This window comes from Carettochelys insculpta, chromosome 23, assembly GCF_033958435.1.
Source record: "Carettochelys insculpta isolate YL-2023 chromosome 23, ASM3395843v1, whole genome shotgun sequence".
NCBI lineage: Eukaryota > Metazoa > Chordata > Testudines > Carettochelyidae > Carettochelys > Carettochelys insculpta.
Window position 1 is genome coordinate 7,615,199 of NC_134159.1, and position 15,612 is coordinate 7,630,810.

Here is a 15,612-nt window from a genome sequence, read left to right on the forward strand (position 1 = left end):
GAGCATTGGTGGTTCAAGCATTATCCCCCCCCCTCCCCATGGAAATTAAAAAAATAAAACAAAAAAAAATTACACATTTAAAATTCAACATGAGCTAGCAATGGCTTATAGTCCTAGTGTGCAATATGGATAGTACAAAAGGCTAAAATTCTCCCTCCCTTTTGTTTTTAAATCTTGGGTTTTGTTTTTTTGCTACATGGAAAAAAAAAGTTTTTTTAAACTTTTTTTTTTTTTTTAAAAAAACAAGATTCCTTCCCCACAGACATGAATCCAGTTGAGTGTGTGGCTGAAACAGCCTCATTGATTTAATTTTTCCTCTTCAGCAGCAAATGGTAGCAGAATTGGGAGGGTTTGTCTCCAGGGCTTTCAGGAGTTTTGTGTGTGTTTTGAATAAGCTAAGTCAGTCACATTTCCCCCCCCCCCCCCCCCCCCCCGGCCCAACTCACTCAGTTGACCTCCCCGGTTCTCAGGTCAGCAATTAAACACATGGCTACATTTCATCCTATGAGCAGCCCCACCAGTGCTTAAAGTCACACACCTTTTGCTGAACTGGGTCTGGCACGCTGTACATGGGCAGCTCAGGAATGCACTTAACTCCAGCCCTGTTCAGCAACTCCCTTAAGAAGCCCCACGTTGGATCTCATTTAAAAAAATGATGCATTTAAGCCTCTGTTTAGAGGCTTTGCTGAATCAGGGTCTTTTAAGTGATAGCAAAGACTCGGACAGGCTGGCTGGTTCAATCCATCTTTTCAGTGGTTAGAGAACAGCGATGGTTGAAGGAAACAGGCAGCTAGAGCAGTGCTTGGGCCAGGTGGGTGTGGGTGTACCTGAGGTCCCATCTTGAGGTGGTGGGCACGCGCTCAGTGTGAGGGAAGGGTTGAGCCCTTGGTGGGCAGGCTAAGTCTGGTACCAGCCTGGGCTTTTCCCACTGCCAGCTCCTGAAAATAAGAACCAAGAGGGCGGCCTCTTGGTGAGAAGAGGGTTTACTGTCTGGGTCAGAGATGGAGGAGGGCACAGAGATGAGGCAAACGCAGCGCCAGCTGAGGCACTGAGGGCTGGGGAGGGGAAGCATTGGTGGGTCTCATCCCTCTGCCCTTGCCTCACCTAGCTGCTTTTGCCTGCCACCTTATAAGAGTCAGTTGGGGAAAGACCTGAACACGGGAAGGCTCTCTCTGAGCTGCAGCGGTCCCAGTGAGGACGATTTCAAAGAGGGGTTGGCCATGACCAGCCACAGCTGGTGGGCGCACTAAGTCTCCATTATCTCACCCTGCCACCATGAAGAACTATGGCTTCCTGCTCCTGAGCATGCTTACAGCTGGATGACCTTATGAGCTCGGGAATTGGCCTCCCACAGTAAATGACAACTCTTCAGTTGACTTTGATGGTGCAAATTCAGGCTTGAGGCCATGTTAGATTTGCTACAGCACCCATCGCACGAGTAGGGCAGTGCTTGAACAAGGGCGACCGCATAAAACCTGCAACTAAATGCTTTGAGTACAGCTACTCTACCCCATCCTTTCTCCAGGACAACATGCCCCATGTCCTTTGCCAGACCCATAAGGAGAAGCTGGCTTCCTTATAGTGGTGGGGGGGTGTGTGTGTGAAAGGAATAATAGGCTAGAAAACAAGCGGCTGGGTGGGAGTACTGTAGAGTAACAAAGAAAAATAAAAACCGTCTGATAAAGAAAAGCCACACTACTAACCGCTAGTGACCCACCCCCAGTGTTCCCTCCAGTACCCCACAGCCTTCAAAACAGCCATCGCTTTGTTTTTTTTTGTTTTTTTTTTTGGCTCTACAAAATTCAAGTTAAAAGTTGGAATTGTGCAGCGCCAGTCAGTGCCAGGAGCATGAAGTCAGCCTCAAACGGTGGGATTACGGCCCCTCCCACCCCCGCTGCTCCCTACCAATAAATGCTAATACAAATCCCCAACCCCTGAAAGAGGAAAAGAAATTGCACACGAGTAACCAAGTCTAGGCTCTACGGGCTAGCCAGGCCTGTGTCCCTCAGCCAGGCATTGGTTCTTTGTTCTCTGTATAACAACCTTTACAGGGAAAATACTGTACAATCTGTTTTTTTAAACTTTTTTTTGTTTTCCTTTTTCTTCCCCCCCAGCCCCAGCTTTCCTCTTTAAGCATTAGCTGAACATCTCCCTGCATTTAACCAGCTGAGGCGCTTGTCTGTAGGTCAGACCCAGCTCTGTGCTGGCTCCTCAGGAAAATTATAAGAGAACCAACCCAAACTGCTTGAGGCCCCTTTCTGCATAAGGTAAAGATAAATGACAGGGCTTGAGGAGGCAGGGGGGTATTGCTGGAAAAAAATAATTAACTGAGCCAACTAAACAAGGGCAACCCAGCTGGTCCGTGTATGTGTGTACACACACACACACACACAGACAGACAGACAGACAGACAGAGAGAGAGAGAACCTCAAGCATAATTCACACCTATAGTCCTCCTGGGAAGAGTGCACATGCGTAGCCAAGCACCCCATCTCAGGACTTGGGGGGGCGTGGCTCAAATAGGAACTGTCTTGTCTAGGAGAGCGCTGGAGAATCTTGTGTAGTGTGTGTGCGTGTGTGTAAGTAAACTCTTTACTGGAAGGGCTGGGGACAAGGAACACTGGGAGAACTTGTTAAGCATGAGGCTGTAGGTCTGTCCAGCTACCATGGTGCTGACTGCAGGTCCAGCATCCATGAACCCCGTGCCTGCTGTGCCACTGCAGGCCTTGGTGTGATTTGCCCAAGTGATGTTAGCATCATGTCCCACCTGCCACAGGAGTGGATGACAGCAGCCCAGGGTATTTGAGGCACATGACCCAAGTGATCAATAGCTCTCCATCCAGCAGCCAAAAACACCTGCTATTGGCCTAGTTTCAGCCTTTCTGTGTGGGTGTTGGCTTCATGCTTGCTCCCCTCCAGGAAATTCACTAGCCTTTGCACAGGACCTACGTGCCCACCCTCAGGCTGAGGAGGAAAACACTGACAATAATCTACTTGCTCATCAGTGAAAAAAATCGACTGCCCTGCATCAAAGGGCAAGTAGCACTTAGCAAGGCAGTGCTTGTGTGGTTCTGCTCTTGCACTGATGAAAAGGACGCTAATCTCACCCGCTCCTGCCTGAGACAGGGGTGCCTGTCACCGAAGCACCAAAAGAAAGAGCCTAAACCTTGACAAACAGGGGTAGCACCTGGGGATGGGAGTGGGGCTTAAACCCCAGTCCTCCAGTGTGAGTGACAGACCCTTTCACAACCATGTGGCCACCTTCCCTACCTTGACTGCAGCAAGACCATGTCCAGGAGCTCAGCAGACATGGGGGTGATGACCTACAGCTGTTCCCACAGCTCTATACAAAGGGAAGCTTTACAATATAAATAGCATTTAAAAATTAATATTATTATTAATAATATAGAGGATCTGGAAGAACAGAGGAGTGTCCCATTCCCAGCCTGGCTGATTCATTAATGCTTCCTTGTTTGTAAGACAATAAATAACCCCTCCCACCCTTGCTGTCTGGTGCCTCAGTCTCTCCCATTCATTTAATGCTGGAAAAAAGAAAGAGACCCCCCCACACCCCACTGGTAAAGGCTTAGCTAGTTGCCTTTGTGCTACCAGTTCCTTACACACATTTAAAAAAAAAAAACCCTATATAATTCTAAAATTCATCACCGGTCATCCCCAAGCCCTCCCTTCTGAGGAGTGGAGATTATTATTAGTATTATACAACTAAAAACCATGAAAAAATAAAATCCAGAAATAAAAGAGGGGGAAGCCCACCCCAAAACAAGGGGTCCCGAGACTGGCGCATGCCCCACAATATGGGGAGCAAGGGAGAGCAGATGTCACCCTCAGAGTTAGTCCCCATCTAGAAGGGTCTCATGTCTCTGCATCCTGCCCTGTCGTCTGTCATCTGCAGAATGGAGTGATGGCGGCGCTGGCCCCATGCGACATCTCTGTCCTGCTGGGCCCGTGGGGCCTCATGCATTTGGCGTGGAGTTCGTTTTGTCGCTTACCGTCCCGGTGCTTTGTTCTCACCTCATAAGGGGTCCTCTTAGCAATTTCATTGAAGAGCAAAACCAAACCTACCGCTGTCTTAAAAGTTAAGGAGAACTTGCCTGTGCAAGGGTGTGATTTGGGGTCAGGGCAAGGCTGGGAGCCAGGGTGGGGTCCAGAGCAGGGGTGGAGGCTGGCGTGAGCTCTGGGTCTGGTTCACCCAGAGGTCTGGAAGCATCACTGTGGTCTATGGAAGTAGAGGCCTTCCCTGCTTCCCCATCCTCTTTAGTGGCCAGGCCCTCGGTGTCTGGGAGTGACTCTTCAGAGTCTGTGTTCAGGTCTTCCTCCTCATCTTCATCTTCCTCATCATCGTCATCTTCTTCATCATCCTCCTCTTCCTCATTTATCTCCTCCTCCTCCTCCTCCTCCTCTTCTTCGTCCTCATCTTGGGATGAGTCATCTTCATCCTCCACATCACCGGAGTTGGATACCATCTCTCCGCTCTCCTGAGGGCTTGTCCCTGCTCTGCTGGGTGACGGGGCACCAGCCGTCTCCGGTAGCTTCTTGCTGAGGTCCAGGGAGTCGTTGAGGCCAACGCCAGCTGCATTCTGCAGGAAGAAGAGGGAGCTGTTGGCATCGGTGCTGAGGTTGAGGGAGCTGTCCAGGTTGACAGACGAGTTCTGGACGTCATACTCCAGGGTAGAGTGCGGGAGGCCCTCAGGGCCAGGTGAGATGGCTGGCAGCTCCCCCCGCTCCTGTTTCTCATGTTTGCGCTTGTGAGAGTCCATCTGTGACATGCCCACCACAGTATGTTTGCAGCCGGGGTAGGTGCAGTGGAAGTGGGAGCACTTGAGTTTGTACTTGCAGTCGGGCACCTCACAGTCCACACTGGAACTGAACTGGCAGAAGCCGGCAGCACTGATGACGTCCTGTTTGCCATGGTGTTTGCGGTGGGCGGTCACCTTGGTGCTGTCAGTGCAGCGGAAGCCACAGCGCAGGCAGTGGAAGTGCGTGCTGTTGCCAGAGAACTGGCAGTCGGGGAAGTTGCAGCTCAGGGAGGACTTAAAGCGCTTGAAGTCATCCAGCACCAGGTTGTCGACACGGTCGTGATGCTGGGCATGCTTGTACATGTGGGTGCGGCCACAGAACTTGTAGCCACAGTTCTCCCGGGTGCAGTGGTAGTGGGTGACCTTGAGGGCGAACTGGCAGTTGGAGTCCTTGCAGTCCTCGTAGAGATCGTAGCGCCGGAAACCCTCCAGCATCATCCCCTCGTCCAGCATCTTGCGCGAGGAGGCTGTCTTGCGGCGCTTGCCAAAGGGGGACATGTCCTCAATGATCCAGAAACGCTTCTTAGCCCCCGAGGCAGTTGGCATGGTGATGGTGTTCCCTGGGGACAGACAGAGAAGACCAGTGTTATGCATAGAGCGGCAGATGGAACTCTGTCATCTCCTATCACCAACATGGTACCTGCCACGTTGGCTCATACCCCCCCGTCTTTTACGGATCACCTGTGGTCAAGGCACAGTGCTGCAGGGAAGCAGCTCTCTTGCCCAGTAAGGCTATGTCTACACAGCAGCATTACTCTTGAATAAGCTCTTCCAGAAGAGGCATTTCAGAATAGCTTATTCCAAAAGAATGCTGCGACACACAAGATGCATTTTGAAATAGCGCTCAGCTATTTCGAAATACAACATCTACACACAATAGGGCCCGTTTCGAAATAGAGCCATTGGATGCACTATGGCTTATTTCCGAATAGGCTCTATTCCCTGTCTACATGGCCCCTATTTTGAAATAGGCGCCAGTCCTCATACAATGAGGTGTATCAGTTTCGATACAGGACATCCGCTATTGTGAATTCATTGTGAAAGAGCGGCTGTGTTGTGTAGACCCTCGCACAGTTATTTTGAAATAGCGGCTGCTATTTCGAATTAACTTTGCTGTGTAGACCTACCCTCAGTCACGTTACCAGCTGTGCATACTGCACAGAAGCTAAGAAAGGTGTGCCTCTCTCAGTCCCCATTTAATATCATGGCAATAGTGAATCTAATTCCTCCCCCCCCCCACTGTTTGTGTTGCCTGGCACCAGAGAACCCTTATAGCTGTCGCTCTTGTAGATAGGATATGAAACATCAGTTGTTGGTTCCCATTGGGGTCAAAAATCTCCCAGCCTCTCCCATCATTTTATTTCTAATCTTCTTTCCCCCCCGTGTGAGCTTATCCCAATGTGGCACATTGATCGTGGCTTGCTCCTTCCACCCCAAACAATCCTCAAGTGCTCTATAAACTATGTCCAGCCTCCTCCTCCCTGATGGCTACACAGTAGGGCACAGCAGCATGTTACAGGTATTTAGGACAGGAAGTGAGAAGATGTGTTGCATCTAAGTCAAACTGTGAGTGGGGATTTTAGAACTAGGATGAACTCTAGCCAGACTAGCATAGCAATAGTTCACTGTAATGAGGCTAAATATGACTCTGATGAGCACATGCTGACAGATGTTTAGTGGGGGTGATTCTTACTGAGCTCCAAGAGAAAAATCCCACTTTTACAGCCTTCCCTCGGGCCTCAAAAAGCAGCCCCCTTCCCACAAAGGGGCCGTGTCAGGTTCTCCTCCTTGGAGCTAGGTTCATGGGCTAGTGCCAGATTCCCAGAGGACTGAATCTGGTATTCACTTCCACAGGTCAAATCATGGACTCGGAGACTTTAAGGCCATGGCTGTCCACCCTGCCTCCTGCACATCGCAGGCCACATGTCTCCGCCCACCCACTCTGAAATAGCCCCCTGTCTGGGTTACGAAAGTCCTCAGATCTTGGCTTACTGACCTTAAGTTACAGAGAACGAACTATTTACAACTGACAGTGACCTGTGGCCCATGCTGCAGAGGCAGCTGAAAACCCCGCCAGCTTCAGAGCCAGTGTCCTCAGAGTAGGGCTCAGGGGAGGCTAGAAAATTTTCTCACCAAGTGCAAAATAGGGGATTTTTTAGGTTTCACAGTTACCAAACTTGGCCTTCCTGCGCTGCATGCTGGGGCTGCTGTCCTGCTGAAAAGAGGCATGATCTGGGTCCCAAACCAAAGCAGTTTGCATTCTCAGCTAAGAGAGAACATGCTGGACTATTTGTCCGAGCATCGTGAAATTCTGTTGCTGACTATTAGCATGTTTTGATGGAGAGGAGGCTGGTTGTACCATATCAGCAATGGGAGGTCCTCAACTGATTCCCCGGTAAGTTAGAATGGTGCTGATCAAGTGGAGTCTCCAAAATGAGTGACACTGAAATGCTGAGGAAGAGCCCCAGATTGCAACCCTTGAAGACTGAAGAATTTACACTCTCCACCAAGCAGTGATGGAACAGGCAGTAGGAGGCCAAGCCCCCCTGCACAAACACCTGCCAGCAACCCTCAGGAGTGGGACCATGCCTAGGAGTGAGGGGCAGAGGACAGCCGCCTCCAGGGTCCAGTCAGTGCGCATGGTCTCTCTGGTGAGACTGCCAAGAAAGGAGACCCATCAGGATGGTGGGCATCTTCATGATATTCACTAGGAACTGGGCTAAGCCCTTTGACATGGATTTAATCTGCACCTCTAAACAGCTGCCAGAAAGATAACAACTCTCCATCAATATTAAACTCAACCAGAGTCTACATTACAAAGCAGTATAACCCACTGAAAGAGGAGTGTACATTACCACATAACCTCTAGCATGTGACCATTATATTTTCAGAGAGCACTGCACAGAGAGTAACTAAACTGACCCTCTCACAGTCTCTAAGAGGTAGGTAAGTATTGTTATTCCCATAATACTGATGAACTAGGTGAGGCACAGTGAGACACCTGGAAATATACATATCAGATCTCACAGAGGTGAATGAGACCTTGAGATGTCATTGAGTCCAGCCCCCTGCACGCACAGCAGGACCATTCACCATTCTTGACAGATTCTTTTTTTTTTAATCTAATCTTCCCCAGACCCCTGGGTTTATAAGAAAAATGCTCTAACTACTGAGCTATCCTCCCCTGCTAAATGGTTTGCTCAAGGGCACTGATGCCTTGTTCTCACTCAAATACAGGCTTAGTTAAACTGGTGAAATATTCTCCCTGTCCCCCTTCAGTGTGAACATTCATACTGTGATGTGAGAATGGCTTGTTCTGATTTAGCTTAAGCCAATTTTCAATCAGTTTAAATTGAGCTGAAAAAACCTGGGTTAACCAAACTAAGGCCAGGTCTACGCTAGACACTAAAGTCGATTGTAGATGCACAATTATAGCTATGGCAATGGCATAGCTGGAATTGACTTATCTGGCTGTCCTCACAGAGGGAGGTTGACAGGGGAGAAGCTCTCCCGTCGACCTCCCTTACTCCTTGTGATATTGAGGAGTACAGGGGTCATCTGTCGACCCCAGATAGTTAGATTTCACGTGTCCCTACTAGGGCTGTCAAATTGAACCCAAGAAGACCAACCGTAACAGGGTCAATCTTCCATGTAGTGAAGACACACAGAAAGTGGCCACCAAGCCTTTTGCACAAGTTTCACTAAACATGTTTAAAGTCACAAACCTAGTACAACTTCCTTGTACGAGGGTATGAAGAGGGAGAACAACCTAGCAGTGCTGACCCCCTGGCTCCTGTTCTAACCATTAGACAGTGCTCGCTCCCTAATAACCATTAAAAAAAGGCAGTCATCTAGCATGTTAAAGACTAACAAAATAATTTTGTTCCTTTCACCCAAACACTCCCCAAGTGCTTTATAGAGTATACATTATTTTGTTGGTCTTTAAAGAGCTACGTGACTGCTTTTTTGTTTTGACAGACCACAGACTAACACAGCTACATCTCTGTTACTATCCCTAATAACCAATTAATCGCAACAAATTTAGTCCAAAGTAGATCTCAACTGTAAGTAGCTTATGCTCCTCCTGTTCTGCTAGCAGAGGAGGATGAGTCTATCCATTGCTTTTCATTTACTGGGGTCAGAATATTTTACCATGTCAGTCACAGGAGGGCCTCAAATGGTGTCCTTTAAAGCTACAATGCTGCTGATCAAATCGCCTCTTTAAATGGTGACACTGAAATGCTGAGGAACGGCATCGGACTGAAACCCTTGGAGATAGAACAACTCAAACTGTCCACCAAGCAGGGACTGCAAGACAGCAGCAGGCCAAGCTCCCCCTCACAAGGCACAGCTGAGGAAAGTTGGATAGGAAGAGTTGACGTGATTTGCCTATCAGGAGAGTTCAGTTTCCCGTCTGTTGGACCACGTGCCCTCTGTGAGGGTGAGATTCACCCCCTCTGCAGAGGGCCATCACAAGCATAACCAGCATTTAAGTCCTGCTTAAGCAGACACAAACCCTTGAAACCCTGGGCAGGGTAATGGCCACTGTTGGAGAGCTTCACACCTCTGTGTGCTTACATTGTGCTTGGCTGGCAGAGGGAGGGGACAGCTCAGGGTTCTTGCACCGCCAGAGTGTTTTAAAACACATACTTTGCCAGCACAGATTGGCTCCAATTAAATGAGAAGGAGCCAAGCTGGTAAAAGAGGGCAGAACTGGGCACACTCTGAATAAATCATTCCCAGATGGTATAAAACTCCCCCCATCTCTGATGTCTCTGAGCACCTGCATCATGGAGGAAACACCAAGGGCCTGAGGTGTTTAAACACCAGCCTTTGCTTTCTGAAGCTGGATAAATGTAAATCAGGGCGAGTGCAGATACCACTGAGACATCTGAGAATGTGATGGCAGTGGCATCAAGTGTACCCATGAGATCCCAAAACATGGGATGGAGAAAGCCAGTTCCAGGCTCATGGTGCAACTGAGAATGGCGCGCAGTGATGTGCAGCAAGGGTTGAGCCTGGCGTTACCAGACATGAGGGACCACAAGCTCTAAAGCAGTCTCCAGGTTCTGTTACGGCCAACATGCTGCATTTTGGCCACCCAGCTGTAGTAAGCGGCTCAGAAATGGCAGGTTTAGTTGCACGTGGTGCTGCTGGATTTATGTCAGGGTTGATGAGAAATTGCTTCTGGTGACATGAATTTTTCAGACTGATTGGCTACGGTTTCAGATACCTTCCTTGGGTATGATTACAGCATGATGTTATTATCCACAGTGGAGAAGAGGGTGTCTGTGTACGTGTTCGTGAGAGCTCTCGGAAAAAGGTAAATAAGACAGAGAGAGAGATGGTGAGGTCTCATTTATGCTCCAATGAGACTATGGGCAGAGGGAGCGAGGGGGAGGGGCTGTCACTGACAGATAAAGCATATAACAGTTACCTGCTGCATCCTGAACTAGGGGAACATCACTTTTGACTGGAGTTGGAGTGGCAATGATGGGCGAGAAACCAGGCGTGCTGGTGGCAGGCATGACAATGCCCCTGCTGGATCCAAGAGTGGCACTGAGCAGAGAGTATGAGAGACAAGATGGAGAGAAGAGGTAGGGGAGGGACGGAAGGGGAGACCTGAGCAAGGCTTGTGAGAAAGATGGAGGCAGAGGTGGCGGTGGAGGTTGTGGCGCATTGTGGACAGCGTCATCGGCAGCGGCAGCAGCAGGAGGAGGAGGAGGAACCAGGCAGCCTGGAGAATGTGGAGAGAAAAAAATAGCAGAAAAAAACCAAAACAAAACACAAAAAGGGAAAACAAAAGAACCGAAATGAGAACCCAAGAATGGAAGCGATATGACGACAGTGGAAAATACATTCGCACACGTACAAAACAGAACCGGGACAGAGAGGAGATGGAAGAGGCATGATTGACAGCAGCAGAAGGGGGAATGGGTGTCACTGCAGAAAACAGGGAGTGGCCTTAATGGCAGGGGGCGGAGCTACCTAGCTTCCACAAAGAAATTCCTGCCCTGCTTAGTCTATGTCTTTTCATCCACATGGCGCCAGCCAGTGGCTGACAGGACTCTGTCACAGGGTGTTATCCCAGAGGCTTGCGGATTCATTCACAACATGGTTATTAGTCAGTGGATTATTCTCCAGGAGGCCTGACTGTTGGCTGTGATGGTGCAGTTAGTTAGCAGAGAACCCTGGGAGCTGCTGCCCCTGCAAACCCTCTGGAGAAGTGTTCGCACAGCTGTCATTATTATCCTGGCATATTTATGTCTGGGTGGTGTGCAGAAGTGGTCAGTGCCTCATGTGCCATGAGAGGTCAGACATCTTTGTTAGGCTCGCCCCACTCAGTGTCAATGGGAATCATTTATTACTCTGATGTCCTACTGCTGTTTAAAAGTAATGGTGATGAACATTCACCCAACAGTAGATAAGTCTGAGCTGAACCCTGTGAACAATGAAATGATGGGCTCAAGTTGTCACCAGACTTTTCACCTAATCAGTGTTGGACAGGAAGGTAGGAAAAATGTATATCTGAAACTAAGGTCCCAAGAGACAGTAAATGTTATAAAGAGACCCAGAGACAAGCAGCCCTGGGGAGAACTCAGAGAAGGCCATCCTACAATACTAAAAGGCCACCAGAGGTAACGATGGTTACGGAAGCCTTACCTTCTGCTACAGGGTATTAAAGCTGAGTTTAGTATCTGCCTGCTGAAAAGAGAATCCCATAATTTATGGAAGATAAGCACGGTCAAACCTCACTCCTCAAAACAGGAAGGGATGTTAGAGTTTGGTTTATGCATCCCTTCCTAAAAGAGGACATGACACTAGGGATCTCCTCTGGACATCACTCAGTTAAGGAGGTTGAGGCCTTAGAGGTTATCTTCCCACATCACAACTTGTAAGGGGAGCAGAGCTCAGTGGGCGGTTATGTCACTTCCTGAGAAAGTGATGCCAGAAGCTCTCATTTACTGACACATCACTTCCTGGAAGGAGAGTGAAGCCAGAGGTTCTCTGTCATCCACTTTATAGAGCAGCAGGCATGCAGGGAAACCTCCGACTTCTTGTGCACACGGTAACACAAAAGATATAGTGGGGGAGGCAGGGAGAAGAACAGCTAGGGAAATTAAGCCTACAGCCCTAATGACTCAACAGCTCTGGTGCAGATATTGAGTGTTTCAATTATTTTAAAAGGTCCAACTCTGAAAGAGAGGAACAAACCTCTCGACAGGGGAGAAGGAAGGGAATGTCAGGAGCTATGGGGCAGCCCAGAACTATGTGGAGATGGCTCCCTCTCTGTGAATGATGGAGGGTAGCTAGGCTAGCATAAGGGCATATTCTGCTGGGCCAGGGGCTACGATAGTGTCTCATAAGGCGAAGTTTCTCCTGGGTCTCTGGTTGTGAGCTCAGGGTGCTTGACACCAGAGAGCTGCAAATCTATTTTTCTCTTGCTGCCCCTTACCTGCGGATGTGCTTTCGTTGCCCACTGGAGTGCTGGAGCAGCTGCGGTCCATATTGGAGGATTCAGAAGAAATTCCCCCAGGGCTACAGCCAGTGTAATCCATGTACTCATCCGTTTCTGTGTCCATCATGCTTTGGGGTCCCTGAAAGGAAGCCGGGGTTCCTGATGAAGCTGGGCTGGGTACCAGGCTGCCAACATGGGGGAGATTTTCATTTCTTGAAGTGTGGCCAATAACCTACAGCAAGAAATGAAGAGGGGCACTTTTCACTCAAAAAGCGAGATGTCAAGACCAAAACCATCTGTTCGCACAGTCAGTTTTTTCTGACAGTGGTCGTCAGGGGTAGCGGGAACATGCTGGCAAGTGGCATCGAGTGGGATCATGAATCCTACCTCAGTCAGAGACTGGGAGGGGTAATCTTGGCACCACTCCCTTGGTGTGTGGATTCCACTGCATTCAGATGGGAGCATGTGCACTGGCCCTGGTGCCCTGAAATTTGTATTCTCCTATACTTAGAGGCTGGAGCTGTGACACTTAGCTCTCCTGCCCTAGTTACGTGGAGTGTGGGGCAATCAGAGATTAGGCTTGTGAGCCTTGGTACTGGTGTCGCAGGGAGGGTACCCAGCAGCTCACCACTCAGTGCCCTTCTGCAATGAGCATCACTGCGTGCATCTCTGCTGCTTAAATAACCAGTGGAGTCACCTGTGTGGGAACTCGGTCAAAGTTTTTTCCCAGCATCCTCCTCATGTGCTTCCTGGCATGGGATGTCATTTGGTGCTTGAGCAGGAAGGAAAACTGGCAGCCCTCTCGAATGCAGTGGAAATGGCTGTTCACCTGGTTATATTTGCAACCTGCCGACACAAAGGCAATACAAATTGGTACATTACAAAAGCAAGAGGGAGGAAGGGGTGTATCAGCCCATGGGAGGTAGTACCAGACTGCTGCCCTATTCAAGCCTGATAGTCTGGCGAGCTCTGGAATGGTTGCGGATTCTTCAACAATAGCATAAAACCCAAAATTAAATCCTTCCCAGGTGGAGTAATGGGGAGAAAAAAACATGATTGATTTACACACCTCCCTCCTTTGTGACACAGGGAACAAGGGGAAAATATATTATTAATGCTGATTATTTGTATTGTGCTGGCACCTAGAGACCCCAATCCTAGATCAAGTCCCCCACTGCGTGCGCTAGGTGCTGTACAAACATAGAAGAAGCCAGGCCATGCCTCAAGGAGCTTACAATTGAAAGAGAGGTTAAGAGTAATAACATGGTTTGTTCCATGTTGGAAACAGCCAGTTCCCTTTGACCTAACTGTGTGCTCTGGAAGCAGGATGGTAGTGTCTTTAATGCCCTGGGCTGCGAGGTTTCTCTGTCTCACCTCCAACCTTCCAGACAAATGTGGAGAAGCCAGGAAGTGTTTGTAGCTACACTTGGTTTTGTGACCTAGCGCTGGTACCAGCCTGGGGGTACTGGAAATGACTTACGTAGAGACTGGCATGCTGGACCTGCCTTCAGACAGACAAGGAGAATCCATTATTTTCCAAACAGCCTCACCAGTGTTTCTTTTATGGGAAAATGCTAGATTCTGCCTCTCACACAGGCTGCCTCACACTAATCACTCCGAATCTGTGTGGCTGGTTGCCAGACAATCCCCAAATCCCGTTCCCACAGCTGAAGTAAAAAAAAAACACAGTCAGGTCTACACACTGAGTGAGACCTATAGCAGCTCAGCCGATGTAAACACACTTACGAACCTCAACAAAGGTGTAGAGAGACTCGCTGTACACACACTCAAACATGCCATGGACTGACAGAACAAGAGACACGGGCACTCACACATCTGCATATGCCTATAAACACATATGCCTCTAGGTGCACGAACACATCTACCTTCCCCCATCGACAGCCACTTGCCTGCATGGAGACGCCAAAAGGCATGTGGAAAACCACACGCACGAAGGGGAGCCCCCCCCCCTCCGCCACAGAGCACCAACACGCACACGGTAGAGACAATGTTGCCAGACAGCGCTGCAGTCATTCACCCTGTCTTTAAGGTGGAAATGTTGCTTTATGGTTATGCCAAGTTTGTGGTTGTTTGGCTATTCTGCCCCTCCTCCCTCCCACAACCCTACCTCATGTGCCCTCCCCACCCTGTTGTGCTCTTCTTTGGGCTGAAGAGCAAACAGTGCTGGCGGGACTGAAACAGTATCAGCAAAGGGCAGGTGAAGACTTGCTGGTTGCCAGGGTGGCGGGACTGGCTGTGTGTCATATATCATCGCCCTGCTTTGTCTGGCCCCGGCTATCACCTGAAACACCAAAAGCTGAGTAAATAACAGCAACTGCTCAGCCTCCTGACATTTGTAAATTGAGACCCAGGTAAGGAGGGGGCGTGTTGACACAAGTTGCCCTGGTTACCATGGACAACTTACCACTCGTGCATAAATTCTTTATGAATTAAAAGCTGAGAGGGAGCAGTTGTGTTGAACCTGGGGCGGGTTTGTATTTTTCGGCCGTTGATTCCCCTGCCCCTGCTTCCCAACAAAGTGAGCTGTGTCCGAGGAGGAGGAGGAGGAGGAAGGAACTGAGTTATACTGCTGGGGTCAAACTTCCAGCTGATAGAGTTAAAAAATGAGTAATGGGTGCATGAGTGCCATGCAGTGGGCTGGAGGCTTGGGGTAGAAATTTCCCCAGTCCACTGGGCTGGCCTGGGGGGTTCCATAGTGCCATCCAAGGGGACTTACTCTGCTTCTCTCTTTGGGGCAGTTGTTTCCCCTGTTTTCTGCTGAAGGATTTTAGGCGCTGACATTTCATAATTGTTTGGGTGCTACCTGATGAATCTGGCTAATGGGCAAAGCAAGGTGCCCAACACAATGCCTTGTCTCAGACTTTTTGATGTTCTGGAACTCAGGTGGAAAGCAGGCACTGAAAGAAGCTACTGCAGAGGCCAAGGAGGTAGGGGAAATCTGCTTCCTACCTGGGATGGGATATCTATCCTTTGGCTTTTGATATGCAGCCTTGGCAATGACCGTCAAAAAGTTTCATCTTAAATTGTCTGGAATCAAGCAAAATAGCTATTGGGAAGTGTGAAAATTCCTTCTCATGTGAGGGAGACAATTGGCTGCACTGCGTCATCAAAACAAACATTTTCTACCATCGCCTGCCTGCTCCCAAACTGAAAACACCCTCCTCCCAGCCCACTCCACCCCATCCCAAAACAAGCAGCAAGCTCATCAGAGTGTCTGGTGTGAGAAACTGCCTCTATCAATCAGAAAGAGGGAAGCTGCTCCTCGAAGTGCCTGGTTGTTATATCTGGAAGGAAGGGCAAGGTATTTTCCACTAG

The 15,612-nt window shown here is 49.1% G+C and overlaps 1 protein-coding gene across 9 annotated transcripts in view; it reads right to left on the reverse strand.

Moving 5' to 3' along the window:
- Nucleotides 1-430: 430 nt before the first annotated feature.
- The window catches only part of CASZ1 (castor zinc finger 1), a 265,607-nt gene continuing 250,425 nt past the window's right edge, over nt 431-15,612 (reverse strand). For 6 of the 9 annotated variants that reach the window (XM_075018169.1, XM_075018165.1, XM_075018167.1 and 3 more), the window contains 4 exons: nt 12,974-13,122; nt 12,274-12,508; nt 10,255-10,554; nt 431-5,377 (listed from right to left, as the gene is read on the reverse strand). In XM_075018169.1, the coding sequence (XP_074874270.1) occupies nt 4,098-5,377; nt 10,255-10,554; nt 12,274-12,508; nt 12,974-13,122 (1,964 nt within the window). In that variant the 3' untranslated portion in view covers nt 431-4,097. The remainder of the gene's footprint in view (nt 5,378-10,254; nt 10,555-12,273; nt 12,509-12,973; nt 13,123-15,612) is intronic. The other 3 variants (XM_075018170.1, XM_075018172.1, XM_075018171.1) reach the window with 3 other exon arrangements.